Raw genomic sequence first — 24495 nt, 5'->3', positions numbered from 1 at the left:
CAGCAGGACCAAGATCTACTTGTACTGACAAAAAAAAACATTGATCAAAGTGTATATATGTGTGTGTATTTCATAATATTCTTATGTTTATATTTAATATCATTGATTCCATTATTGAAGGAAATCAATATCAGTCTATACACATATATTCTAGTAACTTCAGTTGAAAGAAAAAAAACCAAGCACATCATATACAGTCAACACAGACCGGGAAAATTGAAGGAAGCTTCAAAGACTTCGGACTCGCATAGACTCGATTCGTCGAGTGAACAGCGTACCGTTCCAGGGTTGTGCGCAAGAAAATCGTGCCGGTTTTCCATTTTCCGTTACATATACCAAAGGACTTGACAGTTTTCTTTTCATTCGGAGAACATGGAAATAGTTACAAGAACGAGAACGAATGTGTTGGTGAATTCCTAATCAGTGGCTAAGGTGGAGAGGCTGAAGAATGAGTTCATCATCATTAGTGTCCTCCATATCGGCTTTTCTGCTCCTCCTGATGGAAAGAGGCCAGAGGAGAAGGGATCTCGCCAAACGACTCAGCGGATCCTGAAGACCCTCCATTTCGTAGTGCCCAAACCTCCATTCCCTCTCGACGTAAGGCCGCAACACAGGCTCGTCCAGGCCTCCTGTAAAAAAAACGACGACGGGAATTTGTTTTCACCGATTAGTGATCATGGGATTGACCATGTATCATATCACATTGATCTATTAGTATAAATAGTTTGTTGGACTTTAAGATGTAACTTGAATATATAAAACGAGTCCAAGACTACTATAGTTAACTAAAAGGGGGGTTGTGTATGTGTGTATAGTTCCCGAAATTTTTGCTCAAACAGGAAGAGGTTCAGACTTATGAACCAAACCGACCCGGGTTTATACATTTTAAGTCCCAACAATCAAGAATCGATCTTCCTTTAGGGTTTTAGCTGGAGATTGTACGTACCTGCGTACATTAAACCATGTTTATTGACAGCGCGGTAAAAGGGGCGCATTTTACCCTCTTTGGCAGCTCTTTGGAGATCTGTCCAAGCACGGGATCGGTCTTGACGTGTGATTTTACCGCTTTTCACTATCTGTAGGATGAAAAAGCCCATCACAAACAGAGTGAGAACCCCGCGAGCGGAGAACAAGCAGTGGAACCAAAGAGGAAACATAACAAATAAACCTTTGAAAAGAGATGGTATGACGGCCGGGGGTTCCTGGCAAGATCACTGGTTCGATCAACTTCAACAAGTCCGAATTTCGGACCATATCCGTCTGCCCATTCCCAGTTGTCGGAAATAGTCCAGAACAGGTAACCAAGAACTTGAACACCCTGTAATAAAGTAACAGAGACAATAGTCACCACCGCTTCTAGAAAGCAGGGGAAATTCTTTTAGTTAAGTAGGAGAGCTTTAGAGAGAAACCATTAACATAGCTGCATAAGTAGCAAGGAGATGTTCGATCAAGTAAGGCCGCCGAATCACATCAGTTGCATCAGAAACCCCGTTTTCTGTGATGATGAAAGGAGCATTTAGATGTCTGTATCTCTCATGGAACTGCATCAGAACACGGAAGAGACCATCGGGATATACCCCTCTTCCAGATTCACTATACTCATCTGTCTCTACGAGCTTTAATCCAGGACCGCAGACTACTTCCTGGTTTCAGAAGTAAATTCCATATATTCATTTGCTCATGAAGTCATGATGTGTAAACTTGGTATCCAAACAATAATTTAGATAGGAAAATTTAAGACTTCGGCATTTGAGTCCCCAGATCTACCTGCCCATAATAGTTTAAGCCTATGTAATCCACCTTGTCAGCAATGCTATCCAGAAATGGATATACTGTGAGAGAATTGGCAAGTGTAACAGAACCAACATCAAAGAGGCCATACGGCCGCATAAAGGAGACATGGTGTGCAACCCCTACCAAAGCTTTTCCCGTAGAGCCCCTGAAACAGAGAAGAAAAAAAATAGAATTAAATCAGAGAAACTAAATAAAACAACTAAAAAAACTTTATAGAACTCGTGAAGAAGACTAATTGTGACATAAGCCACCAAGCGAGCTTTGTGTTTGTCAGAAAAGAAACTGACGTTTTTTCATGAATATAATCATAGGCTTTTGAGTGAGCAACAGCCATCCAATGCAAGGACTGATTGAAAACACCCATAGGTAGAGCAGATGTAGCCACCTCCAGGAAATCGGGATTACCACCAGGCCAAGCTCCGGCACAGTAGGTAAGCATGCAGAAGACATGAGGTTCATTAAACGTTACCCAATAGTCTACCATATCGAACACATAATCCACAACAAGCCTACATGACCCAAAAAGAAAAGAGTTAGACCATAAATGTAGCTACCCAAAAACTGACTTAATCATAGCTTAAGGCATAAAACATATAGAAGATCACCTGGTAAAATCCATGAAGTAGTCGACAGTCTTCTCCATCTTCCAGCCACCATAATCACCAGCCCATGGCGGTAACGAATGATGAAACAGGGTCAGCATCACCCTCATTCCGTAGGCACGAACTCTATTGATTATCCATTTATACCGTGCAAGGGCTGCAAAGTTTACCTAGAAGGCAGCAATATAATAAAAAACAAGTTAAACAAAAACAAAAAACAACGCAGCTGACTGGGGACATAAAGCAGTATAACACTACATCATGAACCAGAACGGCAAAAACATTTTTCTAAATGCAGGATTCAGGGCTATTTGACTTACTGCTCCCCTAACCCCATTGATCGGTTCCTTTGGCATGATCCTACACCAATCAATTCCCATCCTAAACAAAGTGACTCCAGTATCTCTGGCTAGCTTCAGTTCTGTCTCAGGATCAGACCAAAACCTTAGCCTCTCCTGCCTGAAAGAAATCATGAAAGTTCATTCGCACCAGCTAACAGTGCAGTGTCATTATCACAAAGCACCCTATTAGGTGTGCTTGTCAGGAAGAGAAGCAGCTAATACGTAAATAAGAGTAAACAAGGCCTCACGGATGGGGAACGTTATGCCACGCAGCAACATTGTGATGGCATTTTTCATTGGAAACAGGCTCTTCTGTTTTTTCATCCGTGTACTTCTCCAACTTTCTGATCATTGTTTTCATAGTAAGCTCAAGACGTTTCTTTTTCTTCCCTTTCTTATTCCCCGTCGATACTCCCTGAGCCCCTCCATCAGCAGCCACCGAACCCGTCACTGCATCTGCCAGTGGCAAACCGTTACACGAAGCCCTAACCCTAACCCTATCTCTCAGAAAATCCAATGAGAACTCGGAGACACCCCTCAAATTGCCCACACAGATTAAGCTAGATTTCGTTTCCCTGCATCTGCCAGTGGCTTGTCAGGTTGTGATTCTGGCTTGTCACAAGGTTGTTCTTCTGCAAACTGGAGCCAAGCATCATTGAGCTGGTCCTCCACGTGTGCAGGTGCCGTAGCCAACCCGAAGAAGAATCCACCATTCTCATTCTCTGAACCAAACGAGTGTAGAACTTATCAATCTTTCGAGTCCCAAAGAAAAAACAAGAACAGAGAGAACAAACAAGCCTTTTTGGGACGATTAAGCTACGGAAAACAGTTCCATCAGAAATCCGCCAACAATTTTAGAGCCAAATTCTACAAAGAGCCCCTAAATGTGCAGAAACAACCTTTCCTAGATGCCACAAAACCGATAAACAAACTAAACTCAATCACAGCGATACCAGCAAAGAACCTACTTAAAACCACTAGCTCGTTGTAAGAACGACCAAAACACGAACCGACAGCTTCCATTTCTAGAAGATGTGATAGCCTTACCGTCGGAACTGAAATCGGCGAGAACATCCGCCGACTCGTCGATCGGAGACCGGAACCGCCGCAAATTCTGGCGCCGGAAACGGGAGTAGGAGAACGCATTGGCCGCTACGGTAATCGTCGCCAAGACTCCGGCAATCTTCGTCGCCGACACGAAGAGGGTGACGAGCGCCATCGTCGTCGTCGCCGGAGTTCTTGTGGAAGCTCTCCGACGGATAAGAAACAGTAAAAGACGACTGTGAAAATGAAAGGCCCACTACAGGCCCAAAAAAGAGGGCGCGTGAAGTTAATCGTGACAAGGGGACCTTTATCAAATGTATTTTTCCACGAGCTTCAAACTGCGTGTACGTCTCTTCAATCCAAAACGTTGTCGTTTTACGCTGTATTGCTTTTAAAAATACTATTTTTTTGGAAAATTAGAATATTTGTAACTGAATTATCAAATTTCTGTCAATAAAATATAAATTTTAATTTTTACATTTTAAAATCCGAATTTTGATATTTATATTTAAATTAATCTAAACATTGTAGATCATATTAAATTTAATTCTAGATATTGATATGTTAACTCGAATAATGACGTGGTTATTTTGATTTTGACAAAACGTTACCACATCATCAGGTACACGGACGAATTTAAAATTGCCACGTAATCTTTTGAGTTACCATATCCGTGTGTAGAGTTAACTTTAATATGATTTACAAAGTTTATATTTATTTAAATATAAATAGGTTTTGAAATGCAAAAATTAATATTAATGTAGCGTGTGACATATATATGTATATATATAATCAAGAAAATGATAAAGGTAAACAGTCCATCTTACATCTTCTTCCACACAAGAAAGAATCTTTGCAGGTTTTGTTTCATCTTTTTTTTTCCTTCATGGGTCCTCCTCTCCTTGGCTACTTATTAGTTTCGTATGCATTAATTGAATTGTGGGTGTATCGATTATATAAGATTGCGTGTACTAATTAGTGTAACAATCTAAAAAATAAATAAATAAATATATATATATATATATATATATATATAGTAAGAGGGGATGAATGATTTAAGAGAGTGGAAAAGTGGCCTTGGTAATTTTGAGGAGAAATGTTTTGGTCCGAACGTATGAATATATACACTCTCCTTTATGTCTTTCTTTTGGTCACATCAGTTTCCTCATCTTCCTCAGACAAACCCTAGTTGCTTCTTTTAATTTCTTTTTTTTTTCCCATTTCATCATATCATCTCCTCCTCTCCTTCAATCTCTTTTTATACATTTATATACCTATACACACACATGTACATATTTATACACATATATATATTTATCTTGATTTGGATCATATACAATTTCACATTCTACTTTAGTTTCTAGATTATGATAGATCAAGTTAATTTTCGATATTTTTTCGGGTCTTAAATAGATCTATAAGTTGAATATATTGCATCTAATATTATAGATATAACATAATAATTTAACTATTGTGTCAGTTCGTGTAATGATGTATATATAAACGTATATATAAACATATGTATATGTTTGTAAGTATGTTTAATTAATGTTGAACGAGAAATATTTTTCTATTATTGATGATTGCAAGAATACATTCTAATATATAACAAAATACAATATAATATATGTTAATATTATAAGAATAATATCTTTCTAGACTTTTAAACTATAGAAAATCTACAAAAAGAAAGAAAGAAGTATAACCGTATGTATTAATCTCCTATAAGTTTAGTTTTTAAATTTTCTTGCTAATTTTACAATTTTTTCTCTATCTATTCTTCTAATTTGATTAGTACTAATTTAATATTGAAAATCCTAAACCATCTTCAATCTTATGTTTAGGATTTATGGTTTAGATATTAGAATGTTGGATTTTATAAGATAAAATTAGGGTTTAGGGTTTTGGATGTAATGAATAAATGAGGATCATAAGACATGAGAAAAGAATAGAAATTGAAAAAAAAAAGACTGTCAAATCTAATAAAATTAACAGAAAGTTTACAGATTAAAAGTAGAGAAGAATATATATATATATATATATATATATATATGTATATATAATAAAAGTGTAAGATAGGTAGGTCAGTAGCGCACGTGTGACTCTCCATTGATCGTACGGGGGGGCTATAGGACCCTCTACGTTGTTGTAAGGAACATCGCTCGAAAATAATTGAACAAACCCCACTCTCTTTCTTTATTATTTTTATTTATGTCTCACTTTTGCACGTCCCATCCAGTCGTAAGTATTGGTCCAATGTATACATACACACACACATATATATATATATATATATACACACACACACACGATGTATTCATGACTACACATCTCTCTCTCTCTCGATATAGAGGAGGAAATGAAGAACATTTCATGGAGGGAAGGGAAGTGATAACACCTGAGCGCCGTCAAGGTGTGTGTATATATATACATAACAAGAATACAGACATGCATATACACGTGGCCATATATGTACGTGTGCGTGTAAACAATATGAATGTGTTTCTGATTCGTATGCAGGTGAATTCGAGATGGGTCGATTGGGAAAAAGTTGATTGGAGACGATGACTATAGCTTGTCCATGATAAAGCATGGCCCTATCTATCCTGAGCTTTCTAATTACCACGTAGTTTATTATTTTAATGTATTTTAATATCGTTCCTTTTTTTTTTCTTGACCTTGTAAGACCTTCTTTCGTGTTTACTTGCATCTCGTCGTGAAAGTGTGTTCTTGATTTTCTCCACGCGTGCAAATTCTAAGTTAGATTTTTCTAACCGTACAGGTTCCTATCCATTCTCTTGTGTCGCTCTGTGTGTCCCTCCTGAGCTATTCGTTGCATCCATACTGATCTGTAAAATATGTTCAATAAATAAATAAATAAACCCATGTATTAATCGAGCTTGATGCTTCCATTTTTCTTCCTTGTGTGATGATAATAAAGATATAATACAACTATATATATATATATATTATATAAAATCAGGTGAAGACGATGAGCAAGAACAATAATGGCCAAGAGTAACCAACAGAGTGACGTTACTCTTTCAGTGACACTACATTGTTTATGAGATTGGTTTTTCAACAGAGAATTTGAGGAACTGTAAGAGAATGTTCTAAACATGTTAAGACAATCCGACAAGCTCGGAACTAGTTTCAAGATCGACCCGGCGGTCTGAATCTCGAACACTTCTTACGACCGGTTCTGCCTAAACCGCAGACACAGGTCTCCAGAAGCTGATAGTCCTCTTCCCAGAACAAGAGCGCGGCTTTCTCGGGTTGTTCCAGAAGCTTCTTCGACGCCAAGAAACCCGCTATCGTCCACGTCTGGTGAAGCCTCGACTGCTTCCCCACGAATTTCCGCTTCTCGTGTCGTAGTACTCAGGCCAACGGTCGGAAGCTAGCCTTGCCTCGGCCTTGGCAACCGCTCTCCGTGCCAGTTCGGGCTTCCCCATCTTGATGCAAGCCAATGTGAACTGGAAATTTGGATACCTCAATGGTTATAGAAGAAACGGTTGCTTATATAAGCATATGATATGCTAAAAGATTCCTGAAACATGAAATGTTTGTTTGTTATTTACCTGCCAAAGAAGAGTAGGCCAAGATCCGCCATTGTGGTATGACCAAGGCCTGCAAAATGACAATAACTTCGACATCAGTATGATATGATTCGGGCCTCGCATACGGAGAAAAACCTGCAAGATCAAAAGGATTCGACCATTTTCATAACAATTCCATCCCCCAAGCAGCGAAATGCGATATTGATTTGCAGAAAAGCGCAGAATCCGGGATAACCTCTGGCTCAAAGAGCCGATCACCATTCGACAAAGCCGGAATAATAAGAAACTAGGGGAGATTCCAAGTGAGACTCACGTGTTCTTCGGATCACAGCCAGTGATTATTCGCCACTCATCCTGCTCGAGCGCCGGGAAACAGATCTTGAGAGGCATGTTCGCCACAAGATCATCCCATTTCTCCTCGATCAGGTTCATAATGCCCTCGTTCTGTTGCCGGGTGCCAAGTGAAGAAACAATAGCCCAAAGGTTCCCAAGCATGAAGAACCTGAAATCCATGTGAGCTGGCTGAAGGTTTCCAATGAAGTAGCCCCCCTCATTCGGAAACCAGTCAACGAGCCAAGATGGGATCTGATCGGGATAAATGTTGAACTTGTTAATCGCATCTGTCGAGTATTCCTCTGTTTTGTAACGATAAATCTCATTTATTTTCTTCATATCAACCCAGTAGTACTCTCTGATATGAAACGATAACGCACTGAGCCGGTTGTTGATAGCAGCAACTAAGCTCTTCGTTCCATCATTTACGTTAAGCATCTCTCGAGCACAACGCAGGGCCGAGTAGAATAAGGCCTGAAACATGACGTTTTAGGTGCAAGAACAGTAGGATAAGGCCTTGGACAATATCTTTCACTTACTTGGATTTCAAGAGGGTGACCATGAATGCCCATTCTCCGATCAATCATGCACGAACCGTCAGTGACCAAAAGAGTTGGGAACATGTCGAAACCATCAGATAGGCAGAGGTTAAGGATCAATCGGATGCCTGTCTGAACATCGACTCTCTCTTGCAACGCATAATCACCCGTGAGCTTCCCATAAGCTCTCAGCAATATTATCCACCACAAGCCTAGCAAGATTACAACCTTTGATGAGACAAGAAAAGATTCTCACGGAAAGTAAATTCCTCTGCTAAAATTATCAGGATTCCACTTCCAGAAAGTATCCAAAATTTATCTGTCTAAAGAGACCGGATTTTCCCAAATTCAAAAAGAATATTAATTTCCAGAAAAACTACATTTACCACCTTGAACTGCTGGACGGCTAAGTTCTTACAGTGATTTCATACCATGAGACAAAAACATGAATGTAATTTGGTCGGTATTGAGTTGAGACAAGAAAGAGCAAAGTGGATACCAGAGTCAACAGGGCTGACACGCCCGATAGCCGATTCACCAAAATCAGGATCTAAAACCTCCTCAAACAGGCCATCACTTCCCTCAAGAGGCACATATTTCACTTTGAAACTCGCGGGCATCAATCCCGGTCCAGGGCTGTGACAGTCAACCGTTTTCTCCCAGCTCTAGCAACCAAAATGCAGGAAGGAAAAAAGCTCCATTAAGAAAATAAGTCACAGATCTGTTGTGATTTTAACTACGGATATTTGGCTTTAACTTTTAAGCTCGAGCTAACTTTGTCATCTTCCACAAAACCCTCCATAAACTAAGAAATCAAACTCCTTTGAAGAATATGGAAGTACATTCTGAAGAATCAAAACCGATCATGGTTATCGGGACTAAGCTAGAAAACACCTCTCTAACGATCAGAAATCACATAGCAAGAGAGTTTGTGAGGGCTAATATCATTGTGTCACTGGTTGGAAGCTTTAAAAATCATGGAAGACGTAATTCATAACAATCAATCATATATAGAACCCACGACAGAACAGGACAGAAGCCATCAAATGGAACTTCAGATCATTCAGCAGATTTAAACACAAGAAAACGTACCAGGAATTGCAACGAATGGAGGATAAAATTCCTCACAATCTCGCTCTCTCCATTAAGCAGTCAAAGCTAAAATAAGAAACTAAACAATTCGTCCATTTTCACAGAATCCGCCAAAAATTACCAAAAATCAGAAATCAAGTTCCTTTGATGAATCAAACCGTTTGAAATTTAGGAATTAAACCAAAAATCACTTTTCTGAGAACCTGAAACTAGAGAGCATGCTATAAAAATCAGAGTTCCAAGACCAACCAACAAAACAAAGCACCCAAGAACAACAACAGCAAAAATTACTGTTCTATTAGGTGAAAAGGTCAAAACTTGTGCCATGCCGTAGTTGATATACAGAACAATTATACAGACCCATCATCTAAAACCGTGTTTATCGGACAAAACCAATGAACTCAAGAATGTTCCAAATAAAAACAAAAGTTGTAAGAAAATGTACTTGCAACTGCAATGTATGCAGGAGAAAGTTTCTCACAATCTCCCCTTCTCCATCAAGCAAGAACGCCAATGCAGAAGGCACAAAATCCCGTATAAAGACCTGATCATAGTTCAATGGCTGCTTGTCCCCGGGATCATTTGCCGCAACCGTCCCCACAGGAAACCCACAATAATTAACCACGGCACTTCGAAGCAGCTCCCAAGCCTCCTTCTCTGACTTGGTCTGGCTTGCTAACTGCTTCGTATCGCTAACATCGACGGCTCCAACATCACCTTCCCCTTCCTCTTTCGCTATTTCATCAGGTTTTCCAAGTTTACGGAAAACCAGAGGCTCCAGATTCAATCCCCCTTGAATGTAGATCCTCTCGAAGCTCTTATCATTTACATGATGATCTAACGAAGTCGAGTGGTTCCTATAATCCGAAGCTACACGGGGAATTACTAAAACACCCCTTCCCCTACTACTATTAAAATCCCTGTAAACCCTAGATCGTCCCCAACCAGGATCGGACACACAAAAAGCCTTCCGATCCTGAACAATCCGTGGCGCGAGACCACCTCGACAATGAATACGAGATCTACAACCCCTGGAATCAACCTTTGTACAATGTAATTTCGACGAATTGAATATGCTCGAATTCCGGGCACGAATACCGAAAAGCGAGGAACTTCCGTAATTAATCAAGATTCTACAACAGGGTTTCATCGTACAGATGCAAACACAGCTCCTAGTGTTCATCCTCGACTCAAGAATCCAGATCACTGTCTAAAACCCAGTGAAGAAGAATCTATATACGCACTTTAGCTATATCTATCTATATACAGATTGGATGAATTTTCGGAATCTCTGATCAAAGAACGGAAAGAATTCGTGCTAAGAATCTGAGTTTTACCTGAACTTAAGCTAGAATAAACTACGAAATCTGGAAACAAGTACCCAGAATCTATATACTTACAGAGAAGGAAGAAGATCGGAGAAGGGAATCTAGGGTTCTTTTGTAATTTCTTTGTCTGTAAATTTGGTCGCTGATGAAAAATGCTCGAAGTTTGGGAAGGTGTTATAAAGAGCAGCACCTTCGTGGAACCGTGGCGAAGAATGAAAATTCAAAAGTATTGAAATGACATAAATACCCACGCACGTGCAAGTTGCGATGGGAGTACTCATTAAATGACGAAAATAGACCTTTCACAAGTATTATATCTGCCTAATGTCTATTCCGGATAAGGGGTAGAATAGACCTTTCATACCTATTATATCTTCTTATGGATGAGATTGGTCGGTGGTGGGTCCAAATAAAAGGATTAAATAAAATGTGCGGAATTACGTCAAGGCAGTATCGTTGGCCTTTCTCCGCATCTCTATTTACGGGATTACCCTCATAACCTTCACGAAATTACAAAAAGACAACCTGCTTTTTTTTTTGTTGAATACAACCTGCTTTTTACGCCACCCTAAATCGAGTTCTTTTTTATTTTTAATAAATTACATTAAATTTTTTTTATCCATTTTCACAATCACTTTAATAAAATATTACGCATTATGGATCACCATCTAATTTTATTGAATTAGAACAAGGGTGCATTTCATATAATATATATATATACTCCCAAATTTATTTTAAAAAAATGGACGAATGCAATGATTTAATTATATTTTGTTATATTATTATTTTCTTATCGAATTTTAGATATTTTAACCAAGATATTTTTGCAATCAAGTGTCGTATTGGCGTATTGTACCCGTAGAAGCGTCTGCGTTTTTATCACGAAAGCACGCATAGTTTCTGACTTCCTTACGCGACGATTCTATGCGCGTGAGAAGCAATCGCTACTCAGATGTTTACAGGCTAAAATAAGAGCCCATAACTGAGCACATGTAGACCCAATAAGGCCTAATAAAAGCCCATTTAGACCCAATAAGGCCTAATAGAGCCCATTTAGACCCAATGCATTTGAAAGCTTCAAACCAATTTCTCTTCCCTCATAATGGGCCCATTAATATGTTGTTGGAATAAGTCACTATTTAGATGTTTTATCTAAATTGACGTATTTAAGATTTACAAATTTAAGTAATATTAACGTTCTAATTGGTGCAATTTAAACTAACTTACAATACAATTTAAGTTACTTTTATCATAGGGTATTCACACTACGCATTTCAAGAGAAGCCTGCAATTCGATATAACATATCTAATTATTAAAAAAAAATAGTTTATCTATTGAATTGATAGATATAATAGATATTATGAAATATGGTATACTACTTTTTTCATTCGATACTTGAATATATATATACACACACACACACACATACATATATATATATATATATATATATATATCGTTTGTTTCCCTGTAAAATATTCTTTTTTTTTTAAATACGGATCCCTTTACAGATGGGATTATATGAACTGCGAGAAGAAAATATTAATTATTTTTAATTAATGTAATAAGATGACAGGTGGTTACAATTTTGCTTGAATAATTTATTTTAAAGGGAAAAAAATTTGAAAATTAGTGGAGGTCAAGTGCCTACAAATATAAATATAAATATAAATTGCAGTTATCTATCAACTTGCAATGGGACAGCAAAACATAACCATCCTTTTATGTCCAAAGGTACCACGGAAACCTTAAATTTAAAACGAAACCCAAAAGGGAATAAAATTAGCATACGAAAGGCATACGGAAAATCAAAATGTCATATCAATTTTACGATTCGGGTATAGGTTGATGTGCTTAATTGTGGGTTTGGGTCTCGATCCATTATGATGAATTCGGATATAAAGTTATATTAAATTTAAATTTAAATCTAAATTTTGGCATGTGGCTATTAATATCTTATTTGGCTAGCAATTAGAGATTTGTGGCTTTAGATAATTCGGTCCATAAATGCAAACAAGTGGGAATTGCGCAAGAAGTTCTCATTGAAAATATAGATCAAAACAGAGATTTATTGAATTTTTATATCGGTCTGTTGGTATTTACACAAATATCGTAGCATTATAATTTGTTGTGAATATATAAAAATAGTAATAAAAAATTAATTTCGGTGAACCAAATAATAAATGTGATTGTATTTTTATTCAGGTTGAGTGGCAAAGGTTTCATTCTAATTTCTAACGTAATACGACGGACCGAATTCAATTCTGGTAAGGAAGGAATGAAAATTATACATAATTATTTTTTTGTGGAAAAAAAGGTGGGAAATTTATAGGAATTATGGATCAATTACAATGTACTTATTCATATATCAAATAAAATATTGATAATAATGAATTATTATATTTGTTAAAATAAACCAATAAATAATAGCAGGAAGTTGAAAACAATAAAACTCAGAGATCTTTGGCCGCTTTTGATTCGTATACGGTATGTTATGTAAATGCCGATGTTGCCACGTCGGCATCAACTTAACGTTAATGTAAAACCATTAAAAAAATAAATTTATAAAATGATGAAAAACTAATTTTAAAATTTGTTTCTTTAATAAAAATATATTATTATAATTCATAGATTTGTTAATTAGTGTTAGAGTAAAATATTGACGATGTTAATTAATAAATTAGTTAGAAATTATAATGATATATTTTGTAACAGAGAAACATGATAAAATACTTTTTATCTTTTTGAGAAATTTAAAAAAATTTATTTTGTTATATTCGAGATGTAAATCCAATATTCAAACAATTCAGATTCATATTTAAATTCAAAATTTTGTAGTTTTATGATCTAATATCTAAAAATATCCGACATAATTATAAATTATATTTTATATTTATCAAAAAATAAAGTTATATCGAAACTATTTAAAAATTGTATGATTTCGGATTATGTAAGATCCGAGACATAATTTCTGGATGGGATTTCAAAATATCGAGTTACTATTCAGCAGTTTATGGTTCAGTGGGTGGATGGAATGTAACAAATTCATTCTGAAGTTCCTAAATTCAATTTTATTGGTGGAGAAAATTATAATTTCTGGACTAAAATGGTTCATATACAAAGACGATTTCAGACCTATGATGGATATAGTCGGATCGAAGGTGGGTGGAATGTAACAAATTCATTCTGAAGTTCCTAAATTCAATTTTATTGGTGGAGAAAATTATAATTTCTGGACTAAAATGGTTCATATACAAAGACGATTTCAGACCTATGATGGATATAGTCGGATCGAAGGTTCGGAAAACCATCCTGGTTATAAAAAAATATATCCAAATTACTCGTTTTGTTTCGATGACGTGGATGTCCGTACAATAAATCAGGATCATTACAAAAATAAGGATTTGCACGCATTAGTGGTGGCTTAATGATCACTAAACACATATCACAACGACAATTATTATTACACAAACCCCCAATGGCCACCTTAAACTCAAAAGATACCCAATGAATTGAAGACACGTGGCAATTTTCGATCACAAAGCGTTTCTAGAGACTTTGGGCACTTTTTTTTTTCCAATGTACAGGTCCCATAGACATCAGTTCCTAATAAAGCAGCATGACTTGGATTATCCACTTTATATAATTTATAAGTTATTATAATATATGTTTAAAATAATTTATATACGCGTTAAATAATAATATTTCATGGTGGAACCAATTATGCGCTCCTTGGGCAAAAAAATAAATAATTTAATTAAATTAGTTTTCCAAGCTAAAGCATGCTTCCACAATGGAAATCACTAAAACAGTGTGTGAAAACAAATGCAACTAAAGAACTAAATCATAGCCCGCAAACACGAGACGCACACGTAACGACAAAATGCGTTTACACAAATTGAAATAATTATTTTATTAGTTCATCTAGATTTTCGAGAGAACACGAAATCAATTAAATAAATAAACGTAAAATAATCGTTTTATGACATGAATGTGTGCCAATGTAAACATATATATAAGACTTTTTTTTTAAAAAAAAAAGAAGGAAAAAGAAAAAGAAAAACATATACCATGTCTATATCGTAACTTTTTTTCTACGTAACCCTCTTCTCCAAGTAGAGGCTTTTTCTTTTTGTGCTTTCTACATGCAAATTCCTTTCACACATATGCATATCACTTAGTTTATTTCACTTCAATATTTCAATTTTTTATTAAAAAAAAAAAGAAATTGTTCTTCTATTTTCGTATCAGAAGCTGCCATTTTGGAGATGCTGATGTTGTAAGAACCAGAAGACTTCATCACCGTCGATGTTCCACGGACTGTCCGAAGACGAACCTCCATTGTCAATCCAATTAATGTTACTTTGCTGCTCCTCTGCCGCTTGAAATCCTTCCTCTAATAGCCCATTATTGCAATTATAATTGTAATAATTCTCCGGGAATATCGCCGGACCGACCATATTGTCCGGATAACAATTATTCCCCATTTGCCCCATGCTGACATCACCCGGATAACATATTTCCGGGTTAGGGTTACCCGGGTTCGAGTTCGGGTTCGGAGCACTGTAAAACTCCGACAAGTCCGACGCCGGAGACACCGCCACGCTGGAATTTTCCGACGTGTTGTAACCGTTAGGGTTCTCGGCCTTATTGTGGCCCATAACGCCACAGATCAACTGCATGTCCACGTCGTTTCCCATGCAGCTGTCGTCGTTCATCGTCGTCGACGTCACGAAGAATTGATCGGCGGCGCATGATGACGTGGTGGCGGAGGCGGCGGCTTGGATCCTTTCGACGAGGCGAGGCATCCACAGATATCGCATCGTGTCTTTGAACTGCTTGCTGTTCACGTCGCATTTCAGCTGTTTCGCGTGCTTCTGGACACGAGTTCTCCAGTAATTTTTTATTTCGTTGTCGGTCCTCCCCGGTAAATATTGAGCAATTTTGGACCATCTGTAATCATATAATTAACCGAAGAACTATAGTTAATGGTACTATAGAAAATTCTTTAAAAAACACATTTATGATATCGATATTGGTTTAGTTAAACTATAGTTGTGCGGAAATTGAATAAATTAATAAATATGTATGTATATACCTATTGCCCCAACGGGAATGGAGTTCGAGGATCAAGAGTTGTTCTTCGAGAGTTATATTTCCACGGCGGACGTCTGGTCGGAGATAATTCAGCCACCGCAATCTGCAACTTTTTCCGGTACGTTTGAGCCCTGTTTCGTCGGAAAAAAATATCGGAGATATTTAGTGTATATATAACTGCTTAATTAATATGCCCAAAAAAAAAAGATCATTCACGAGTTCATATAATTGGTAAAGTTATCAGATTTCCAAAAAATATATGGACCGACGATGAGATAATTTATCTAAAAGAGGTTCTTTCTCTTGCAAGCTTTCTTCCATCGAGTTAGTGCTCTTCCCTTGTAGATGACGATCATTAATTAGCAATATTTTCACCATTTTTTAATATCCAATTGGTTTTTAAAATTCAAACTTGGATATTCATATATTTTTTGTAATATATTACATAGTATATACAAAATTTAATTAATTTATCAATTTAACCGATAAAATTGGGAAATCGAGGGAACGAGAAGAAAGAAAACATGAAAGCGTTGCACTTTTGGGTTTGTGTCCATGAAGGGTCTTTTCATTTGTGCACATACGGCAAAAACACCCATTTCTCACGCTTTTTTGAATGAATTTTGAAAACCTTTTTTTTCCACCAAATTTACAAAAAAAAAAAAAAGTGGGAACTTGAAAAACACAGTTACACATGGAGATTGAAACATGACAAGGATTGATTCCAAGGTAACAATCAAACTCTCTTTTGCAACTTGTGCTTTGGCTCTTTCCGTCACAAATATGTGTGTGTGTGTGTGTATGTATTGATATGTGGGTGTATTACGTACCGGCGCAACGAGCGAGGGAGTTCCATCGGCCTTCTCCGTGAGTAGTAATGTAATTGATGAGCTTGAAATCTTCTTCGACGGTCCACGGACCTCTCCTGAGGTCCAGTTCGTCTTCGGTGCCATGATCATTCGTGTTCTTGTTCTTCAAGCTTCGTCCTTTCTCATCCATTGATCCCCACAAAAGAGACCCACAAAGAGATTGAGGAGAAAGACAGAAACTTTCTGCTTTTCTTTGTATGGGTATGAGTTCCGAGAGATGAGAGAGAGAGAGAGAGAGAGAGAGAGAGGGTGTGGAGTTTTTGGGTATAGATGTAAAAGATGAGATTGTGGGGAAAAGGCAGAGAAGTTGGGTTTTATAGAAGGAAAAAGATGATAGGTTTCATAAATGTAATTTTTTTTTCTTTATTTTAAATAATTTTATATTTTGGAACATGTGGTAATATGGCATAGCCGTAATATAGGAACTGTGCACTCTTTCTATAATTAATTATTTTTCAAAATATCCAGATTATAAAAAGAGTCTACGTATTAATAATAGGTATGTGGTTTCTTTTGGTAAGCAAAATGCTATAGGCTTCGGCTTCCTAAATTAGTATGTTATTTTTAAAAATACCTTTATATACAGTTTCAGAGGATCAAACATACATATAAGCTTCCTAAATTGATTTTTTTAAAATTAAAATTGTATATTAGTTCTTTTTGAAAATTATATACAAAAATTAAAGAAAAATCACTTGATAATTTATAAAATCGGGTAAAGATCTCGGGATTAATCAATTAATTAAGGATGGAGAGTTAACACTTAATTAGCACAAATAGAGCTTTGAAGGTTGACCCTTTGACTTTCCTTCTCTGTGTGTGCTGCTACTGCGGCCTTTCAGTTTCTACCATCACTTGGTTTTTTTTTTCAGTCTTCTCCTTATTTCAAACAAGTTGCAAGTAATAAATATAAATCTGTATTTTGTCTTTCTTATATACACACACACACACACATATATATATATATATATAACCGGCCATACTATACAAGTCAAAAGTTCATTGTAGAGAAAAAGTTTCAAATTTGAATTCTTCGAATATCACTATTTTATTTTTTTATTTGCGAACAAATTGTAATGTATATCCATTGTTAATTAGTATAATCAAGATTATTATATATTCATGTGCGTTGTCTATATTCGGATTTGAACATGATTATATATATATATATATAGTGAAATACCATGCAATGATATGATATTCGGATTTGAATTTCAACGCTCAAATTCTACTAAAAAATAAAAACTTTTAAGATTTTAAATTTTTTTTCCTTCTGACGATATATTTTTTTTGTTAACGGCAAATCTTATAAATATAAATGTTTTTATCATAGGGAAATCCCGTGGGGTTGCATCCCTAAATGGAAAGAAACTTTTGGTATTAAGTTACATTTAATTAGTTCATTCTATAATTTTGTTGCCAATTCGAAAGGGTATATATATTTCATTTCATGAACATATTCTAATGGTTTCATCATATAAATTATATCCACCGGTAAAATGTTGGTGGCTAAAACTAGCTAGTACAATTGATTCTAATCAACCATATTGCAATTATGTGTATATATATATATATATATTGATCACTATATATGTCAATAATACACCCTAGCCAATCGATAATAATAGAAGTTGGACAATCCTAATACAAATGATTTCGTATGAAAGTGTATATACTATACACATAAATTGTTAATTAACGATGGTTGGACCGCTCTCTAATTATCAACCCGACCGTACGGACGGGGTCCATGAACTTTCCCAAACTCAAAGCAATTGTATTGACTGTTACCATTAATTAGATATCTGTTACATCTTTTTTTTTCTTTTGTGAAATTAAATGTAAATTCTTTGCGCCGAACTAATTAAATTCATCAAATTTTCAATCTATCTATTATTTTTTACGACTTGGGCGCAAAAATACGTATTTTTTTTTATAATATGTGATTTGCCAAGGGTGGGGTTCGAACCTGGGTGGAACACTCTTTGCGTATACCCACGAAGAATACGTATTTTTTCTGCATATATACGCACATATAGATATATATGTATGTGCATCTTGAAATAATAAAAACAAACTCTAAAAGTTTAGTTGACAAAATAAGATTGAAAATTTCTATACATTTTTTGTATTTTATGATACACATATTCATATAGATAGTTGCATTGCCGACAAACTTGAATTAATCGGCAGACTACCATATTTTATATATAATTTTAGACTGCATATGGTTTCCGTTTCCACATTGCAAAAAATAATTAACGGTATATATATAACCATTTAGCGGTATACAAAAAAAAAATATTAACCGATCGATAAATTGCATGTAATTATATTGATAGTAGACAATTATACATTCGTCGTGTAATTTATAATGGATAGTATTTTGATGGCACGGACACGGGATCACGTGATGTCGGAATACGTACGTCATGACTCCCACCGTATATACTATATATATATACGTACATACGAAAAACACGTGTATACGCACCCCCATACACGCATACACGAAACGCGTATATGAGTGTATACATATGCATATAGTATGTTTTTGGTTCCAAACATGTCTTTGTTTTAGGAAACAACAACCATTTAATAAATTTTATCCTTTTTTTTAATATTTCATCGTGCGCTTATCTTTTTTTTTTTTAAATTATATTTAACAATTAAAAGAAGAAAAAATAATCATTAGAAGACATAACGTGCTAAACCCAAAACTAATAAATCAAATTGAGTGTATTCATATATTCACATTGATTTTATTTTTTTGGTTATTTGTAGTGTGTACATGCTCCCCCATTGGCTGCAAAATTAATTAATTTAGTGGACAATTACCGTAATCATATTGGGTTTAAGGATGTGATTAAGTGAACCCATGTCGAAGAAGACTTGAAAGGTCCCATTAACATAATCATATGCTAACTGTGTTAATTCGTGCCGACCAATTACATAATTAGTATCAACTGGAAAGCCATATATATATATATATATATATTATAGTTTCACAGTATCAGATCCGTTGTAGCAAAAGGGATATTAGATTTTAACAGATTGTGGAATTTTTTTTTAATTTATATATTCATCTGTGGATTATTCATTGTAAATTAATTCAACGAATGTGCATGTTAAATCCCGAAATTTAGTAACTAATTTTTAAAAAATAGATATGATCATTTAAATAAATTATTTTAAATATTTATTTGACATTATAATACGTTAAAAAAATCCATGTGCTTAAGCGTTTACCTTTTTTCTCTCACAAAATTCATTTTGAAATTAATATCAATCAACTATTAAAATGTATATAATTATTCATGATTCTACGGATGTGATGTATTCTCATCTCCTTATGCGAAGCTTCTAATTTCTCTATTTTTATTCCCAAGGAATCAATTCTTTTATATACGAGAATTTCATTATATAATTAATAATTATTCTTACAGAATATTAAAGCTATTAAATAAAGAAAAAAAAGTCACTTTAAAACTGAGATCACTAGCAAAAAGACAACACTCTCTTCGAACATTTTTCCAAAATCATTAGGAGGATTTTCTTTGTTATAACAGTAATTATATAGTGGTTAACAATATCAGAGTTTACTTAGTCAAAAAAGGTAGACTTTTATCCACACGTTTCCTTTTTTTTCCAAAGAAAAACCTAGAAAGATTCCAAATTATAAATTATATATATAAGCTATCTTGATATTTTATTTAAATGGATTTGATCATATACATATAACCCGTAATAATTTTATAAAATCGATCAATTTAGAGAAAAAAAAAATGAAACAGACAAATTTTCAAGTCGTGGAGAACTGACACGTGGCCTCTTTATCAATCTTTTACTTCCAAGAGTGGAACTCTAATTTCGATTGGTCGGTCCATTTAATATATAGTCTGATTAGGAATTTTTTTTATTATTATTAAAGAAACAGTTTGTGTGCGCGCATTTGTGAAGATTCTTTAATTGAGTTAATGTGATTAGGCCACAGAGAGATGGAGAAACCCTAAAACAATGTGCCACGGAATATTTGTGGGCTTCATTAGTCGCCACATTAATGCTAATAAAAATCAACCACAGCCACAAATACTTAATTATACACACATATTTGATTTGAATCGATATATCCTTGTTTTTGCGTGTATGTATATATGTATAATTTTATTACATATGATTGAAATTTAAAGATTCTAAAAGCTTATAAATAATAATCAAGTTAGTATTACATATTTATATTATTAAATCTCTATTTGTTTGAAACTAGTTGATCTTGGGCGATGAAGATGTTTATCAATATTAGATGATAATGATGAGGAGAATGGTACAAAACTTTTTGACTAATTGAAAAAAAAAAGAACATAAAAACAACACTTTTGTTAGAGTTATTATTATATTTATTTTATTTTATTACGTGTAACAAAGGAGTGTGTGTGGATTGTGTTTTACCACGCAGGAAATGTTTAAATACAATCGAATTCCAACGAGGTTGAAATCGTGTTCATGATATTTACCAACCAAATGGCTTAAATTATTCATTAAAATAACAAAAGAACATATAGGTGATTACTAGGAGTTATATATATATATTCAAATAAAAATGATGAGCATAGATAGACTTAGTTATCGCAAAATAAATTAAATTAATTTGAAAAAAAATGAAATGAATATAAATTTTTAAATTAGTTTTATATTGAAAGGAGAATTTTGATACTTGAAGTTTACCATTGTGAATTGTGAAAGAAGGCCATATGGGTTCAAATTCCGAAAACATAAATTACTATATACTATAATATTTTAAATACCTTTTTTTTTTCAAATACTACTAGATTTAGCATTGGTGGTGCCATGTTTTGCATATAAAATATATTAAACATTATTTCCATTTTAAAATACAGATCCATATATACTTCACGTATCAAATCGATTCTCGCACTCTATTTGTTATAAAATATATAAAAGATAGAATCGAAATTACATACAGACGTACCAATGGACTATCCACGTTTACAATTTTATTTAAAAGTGATTATTGGACAGTACATGCACATATCTTGGATTTGCACTAACGTGTGACGGGTAATGTTAGGGCATGTGTATTCGGGACCACTTTTGCATATTATTACCGAAACATTCTTTATCTTTAAACCTTTACAGGAACCAGATTTCTATCCATATTATTAAATGTATTCATAAAAATAATAATAAGACTAATCTGGAAAATATTAATATATTATTACGCTCGGAAATGCGTCTGAAAGTGACGACATTGATGATGATATCTTGTCATTTCGTCAAGAATTGTTCAAAAATAATATATATTATCATTTATAATTGTTCATATATATATATATATATATATATATATATATATATGACTTGTTGTGTGTATTGGTCTCCAAAAAAATAAATTTATGGATTGGTAATTACCACAATTAAGTTGGAATTTATAACTTCAATTGTTGATTTATTGGCAATTAATGTTTTTAATAAATGGTTGTAATATGCTTTTGGTTCGAACCAAATAGAGTGGAAGGCGAAGAGTTTGTACGGGAATTTTGTTAGCATAGTTAAAAATAATTATAACCATTGCGTAATAATATATTTTAATTCATTTTCATAGTTTTTTAAATAACCTGAAATTTCTATTTTATCGTTATACTTGGATTTCTATTTTCAATAAGGATTTGTTTTAGTCGTAATTTAAAATTTTGTTTTTAATGTTTTTAAGATATTATTTTGACATTTTTTTTATTTTTAAATTGTCTAACTATGAGATATTATCATATAAAATACTCAATTAATTCTAAATTTCTAAATCAAATACTGAGCTCCTCATTTCACAAAAAAATAATACGAATTGCTACCAAATTTTTATATTAAACCGATTTTTTAAAAGTTTAATATTTTCATACCGACATTTGTCTGCGGTATAGAACATGCTAAATTTTAATAGCCGGTTTTTATATGAAAATTTGGTAAATTTTTTTTTAATAAGAAGGTTCAGTATTTAATTTAGGATTTGAGGATTTGGTATGATATAGAATCACGATTCATCGGGATAAATGACAAGATATGGAATGACCAATTGTGCTAGTTTTTTCACACACGTGTTGAAAAACGCGTACGGTCCAAGGAGGTAAAATTCCATTGTCATATAATTGATATGAAGTCGACTAAGTACGCGACCCATTTTGACAAATATCATTATTTACTCTGAACCAATAATAATAATAATAATAATAATAAACCGGATGAATCAATCCAATTTCGAAGAGAGATATTTACATGGAATTTTCAATCCTATGCAATGTGTAATCGGGCAAAAAACCTGATGAATTTTTAGATTATAAAAAATAAAAATAATAACTATCATTAATTATTTGTCATTAGTACTGCTAATTCTATTATTAGTAAGACTGTATAAAAAATAAAATGTTTGTGTTTTAAAAACGTTGTAATTCAATATATGGTTCGAAGCTTCCAAAACCTAGTCACCACTATTAATAAATACAAAGAGAGAAGACTTTAGAAATGCGTGTATATATACAATTAATCAATAAATTCAATAGATTATAGGGGATAAGAAAATTCAAAAGTAAAATAATAATAATAATAATAATAATAATAATAATAATAATAATAATAATAATAATAATAATAATAGCTAATTTTCCAAAGTGGAGAACACGGGTGCTTTGTCCTAATTAATTACCTTTTTTTTTTCTTTCCTCAATTGTACACTTGGCAAACATTTGGTTTGTTAAAAGACAAACATTTTTGGTTTTGCAAAGTAATTTTATTATTAGTGAAAATGATTTCACATTTAAAATATTGCTTTTGAGCATTTGTCTGTCTGTTTGATTTTTTGTCTTCCGTAGATTCTCTTCTCACTGAACTATTTTTGTGTTCGTGTGAGAAGAGAATCTACACGTAATTATGTCTTCATAATATTTTACATTGTTTTTTTATCATCATAACAATTTTTTTTTAGAAATTACGATCCCAAAAAAAAAAACAATTTAGATAAAAACGATTTTAGTGAGTAGTTGTATATTTAAATATATAAACAACCGATTAATAAAATTAAAAAAAAACATTATAAAATGCCAACACACACACACACACACACATATATATATATATATGTAATAAAATATCGTAAATACTTTTCTACAGTATCTAAAGTATGAAATTAACACATGATTTAATCCATTAATTGATCATAGTGTTGTTATTACATGTTTGGATGCGATACAGAGTGTAGACAAAAAACTTAAACATATGTATATATGGTCAAGTGCGTGACCACGTCAACACGGTGTCGTAATAATTCGTCAACTTTTCATAATTTTAGTACTAATTAAAATAGAGTTCGATGACCTCCCATTTCATACTTCATTTAGAGTGAATAATTTTGGTAGACGAATAAATAATATATAGCCGAATAAATCAATGAAAAAAAAACTTCCGTATAATGACGACAAAAATCTTTTTTTCATTAGATTCAATGAACCATTTCCGTGAAATTATCCCTGCAAGTAAGATTTATGAAAAAGACAGAAAATAAAAAAATAATAATTTATTTTCAAAACATTTGCAGCCGTATAAATTTTTTTTTTTGCAAATAAGATTTATTTTTTACGCAATTGACCACTTAATTAAGGAAAATGATTGAAAACTTAATTTCAAAGCCTTCGTGTTTTTAAATTTAAATTTTATTTGGGCCAACAATACATTGTATACTTAAACTGAAACGTAATTATTGGGCCCATGGGCCGGAAATCTAGTTTTAAAAGGGGTACATGCCTCGGAACAAGTGAGATACATTCTTACCTGTGTTTCAAGAAACGGCACTGAGTTCTTGCATGTATTAAATGGACGCCACGATGTTTGAA

At 33.9% G+C, this 24495-nt stretch overlaps 4 protein-coding genes and 1 long non-coding RNA gene across 6 annotated transcripts in view; 2 read left to right on the top strand and 3 right to left on the bottom strand.

The window, feature by feature from the left end:
- LOC104818870 overlaps nt 1-83 on the top strand; it is a 1045-nt gene extending 962 nt beyond the window's left edge. Inside the window, exon 2 of one of the 2 annotated variants that reach the window (XM_010548653.1) lies at nt 1-83. In XM_010548653.1, coding sequence (XP_010546955.1) covers nt 1-28 — 28 coding nt within the window. In that variant the 3' untranslated portion in view covers nt 29-83. The other variant, XM_010548654.1, reaches the window with a different exon arrangement.
- Nucleotides 84-214: 131 nt separating this feature from the next.
- On the bottom strand, nt 215-4081 carry LOC104818872 (galactolipid galactosyltransferase SFR2, chloroplastic). The gene is made up of 11 exons (XM_010548655.1): nt 3785-4081; nt 3319-3459; nt 2986-3193; nt 2717-2855; nt 2400-2566; nt 2082-2303; nt 1768-1939; nt 1410-1643; nt 1169-1318; nt 947-1076; nt 215-629 (listed from the first exon to the last, which is right to left on the bottom strand). Exons 1-11 carry the CDS (start codon nt 3954-3956, stop codon nt 421-423), a joined length of 1944 nt encoding a protein of 647 aa, XP_010546957.1. The 5' UTR covers nt 3957-4081; the 3' UTR covers nt 215-420.
- Nucleotides 4082-5929: 1848 nt separating this feature from the next.
- LOC104818867 lies at nt 5930-6669 on the top strand. Its single transcript, XR_772727.1, has 2 exons — nt 5930-6194; nt 6302-6669. It is a non-coding gene; the product is annotated as an uncharacterized LOC104818867 (long non-coding RNA).
- A 112-nt stretch (nt 6670-6781) lies between these two features.
- LOC104818866 (alkaline/neutral invertase C, mitochondrial) lies at nt 6782-10815 on the bottom strand. Its single transcript, XM_010548649.2, is given in 7 exon segments — nt 6782-7137; nt 7140-7254; nt 7360-7408; nt 7652-8145; nt 8211-8422; nt 8710-8875; nt 9748-10815. Coding segments are annotated over 7 exon segments (1977 nt in total). The 5' UTR covers nt 10486-10815; the 3' UTR covers nt 6782-6934.
- A 3754-nt stretch (nt 10816-14569) lies between these two features.
- On the bottom strand, nt 14570-16868 carry LOC104818865 (transcription factor MYB108). The gene is made up of 3 exons (XM_010548648.2): nt 16559-16868; nt 15730-15859; nt 14570-15584 (listed from the first exon to the last, which is right to left on the bottom strand). Exons 1-3 carry the CDS (start codon nt 16725-16727, stop codon nt 14879-14881), a joined length of 1005 nt encoding a protein of 334 aa, XP_010546950.1. The 5' UTR covers nt 16728-16868; the 3' UTR covers nt 14570-14878.
- Nucleotides 16869-24495: the final 7627 nt, after the last annotated feature.

Source organism: Tarenaya hassleriana, unplaced genomic scaffold (assembly GCF_000463585.1).
Source record: "Tarenaya hassleriana unplaced genomic scaffold, ASM46358v1 Cleome3, whole genome shotgun sequence".
NCBI classification, from domain to species: Eukaryota; Viridiplantae; Streptophyta; class Magnoliopsida; order Brassicales; family Cleomaceae; genus Tarenaya; species Tarenaya hassleriana.
The sequence above is the reverse complement of the archived record's forward strand: the minus strand, read 5'-3'. Positions and strand labels throughout refer to the sequence as shown.

Coding starts and splice junctions, on each gene's coding strand:
- LOC104818865 (XM_010548648.2), bottom strand. CDS start 16,727: ATGGATGAGAAAGGACGAAGCTTGAAGAACAAGAACACGAATGATCAT. Junction 15,860..16,558: donor CTCCCTCGCTCGTTGCGCCG/GTACGTAATACA, acceptor CCGACGAAACAG/GGCTCAAACGTACCGGAAAA. Junction 15,585..15,729: donor CATTCCCGTTGGGGCAATAG/GTATATACATAC, acceptor ATATGATTACAG/ATGGTCCAAAATTGCTCAAT.
- LOC104818872 (XM_010548655.1), bottom strand. CDS start 3,956: ATGGCGCTCGTCACCCTCTTCGTGTCGGCGACGAAGATTGCCGGAGTC. Junction 3,194..3,318: donor ACCTGACAAGCCACTGGCAG/ATGCAGGGAAAC, acceptor TGCCACTGGCAG/ATGCAGTGACGGGTTCGGTG. Junction 1,940..2,081: donor GATTATATTCATGAAAAAAC/GTCAGTTTCTTT, acceptor TCTCTGTTTCAG/GGGCTCTACGGGAAAAGCTT.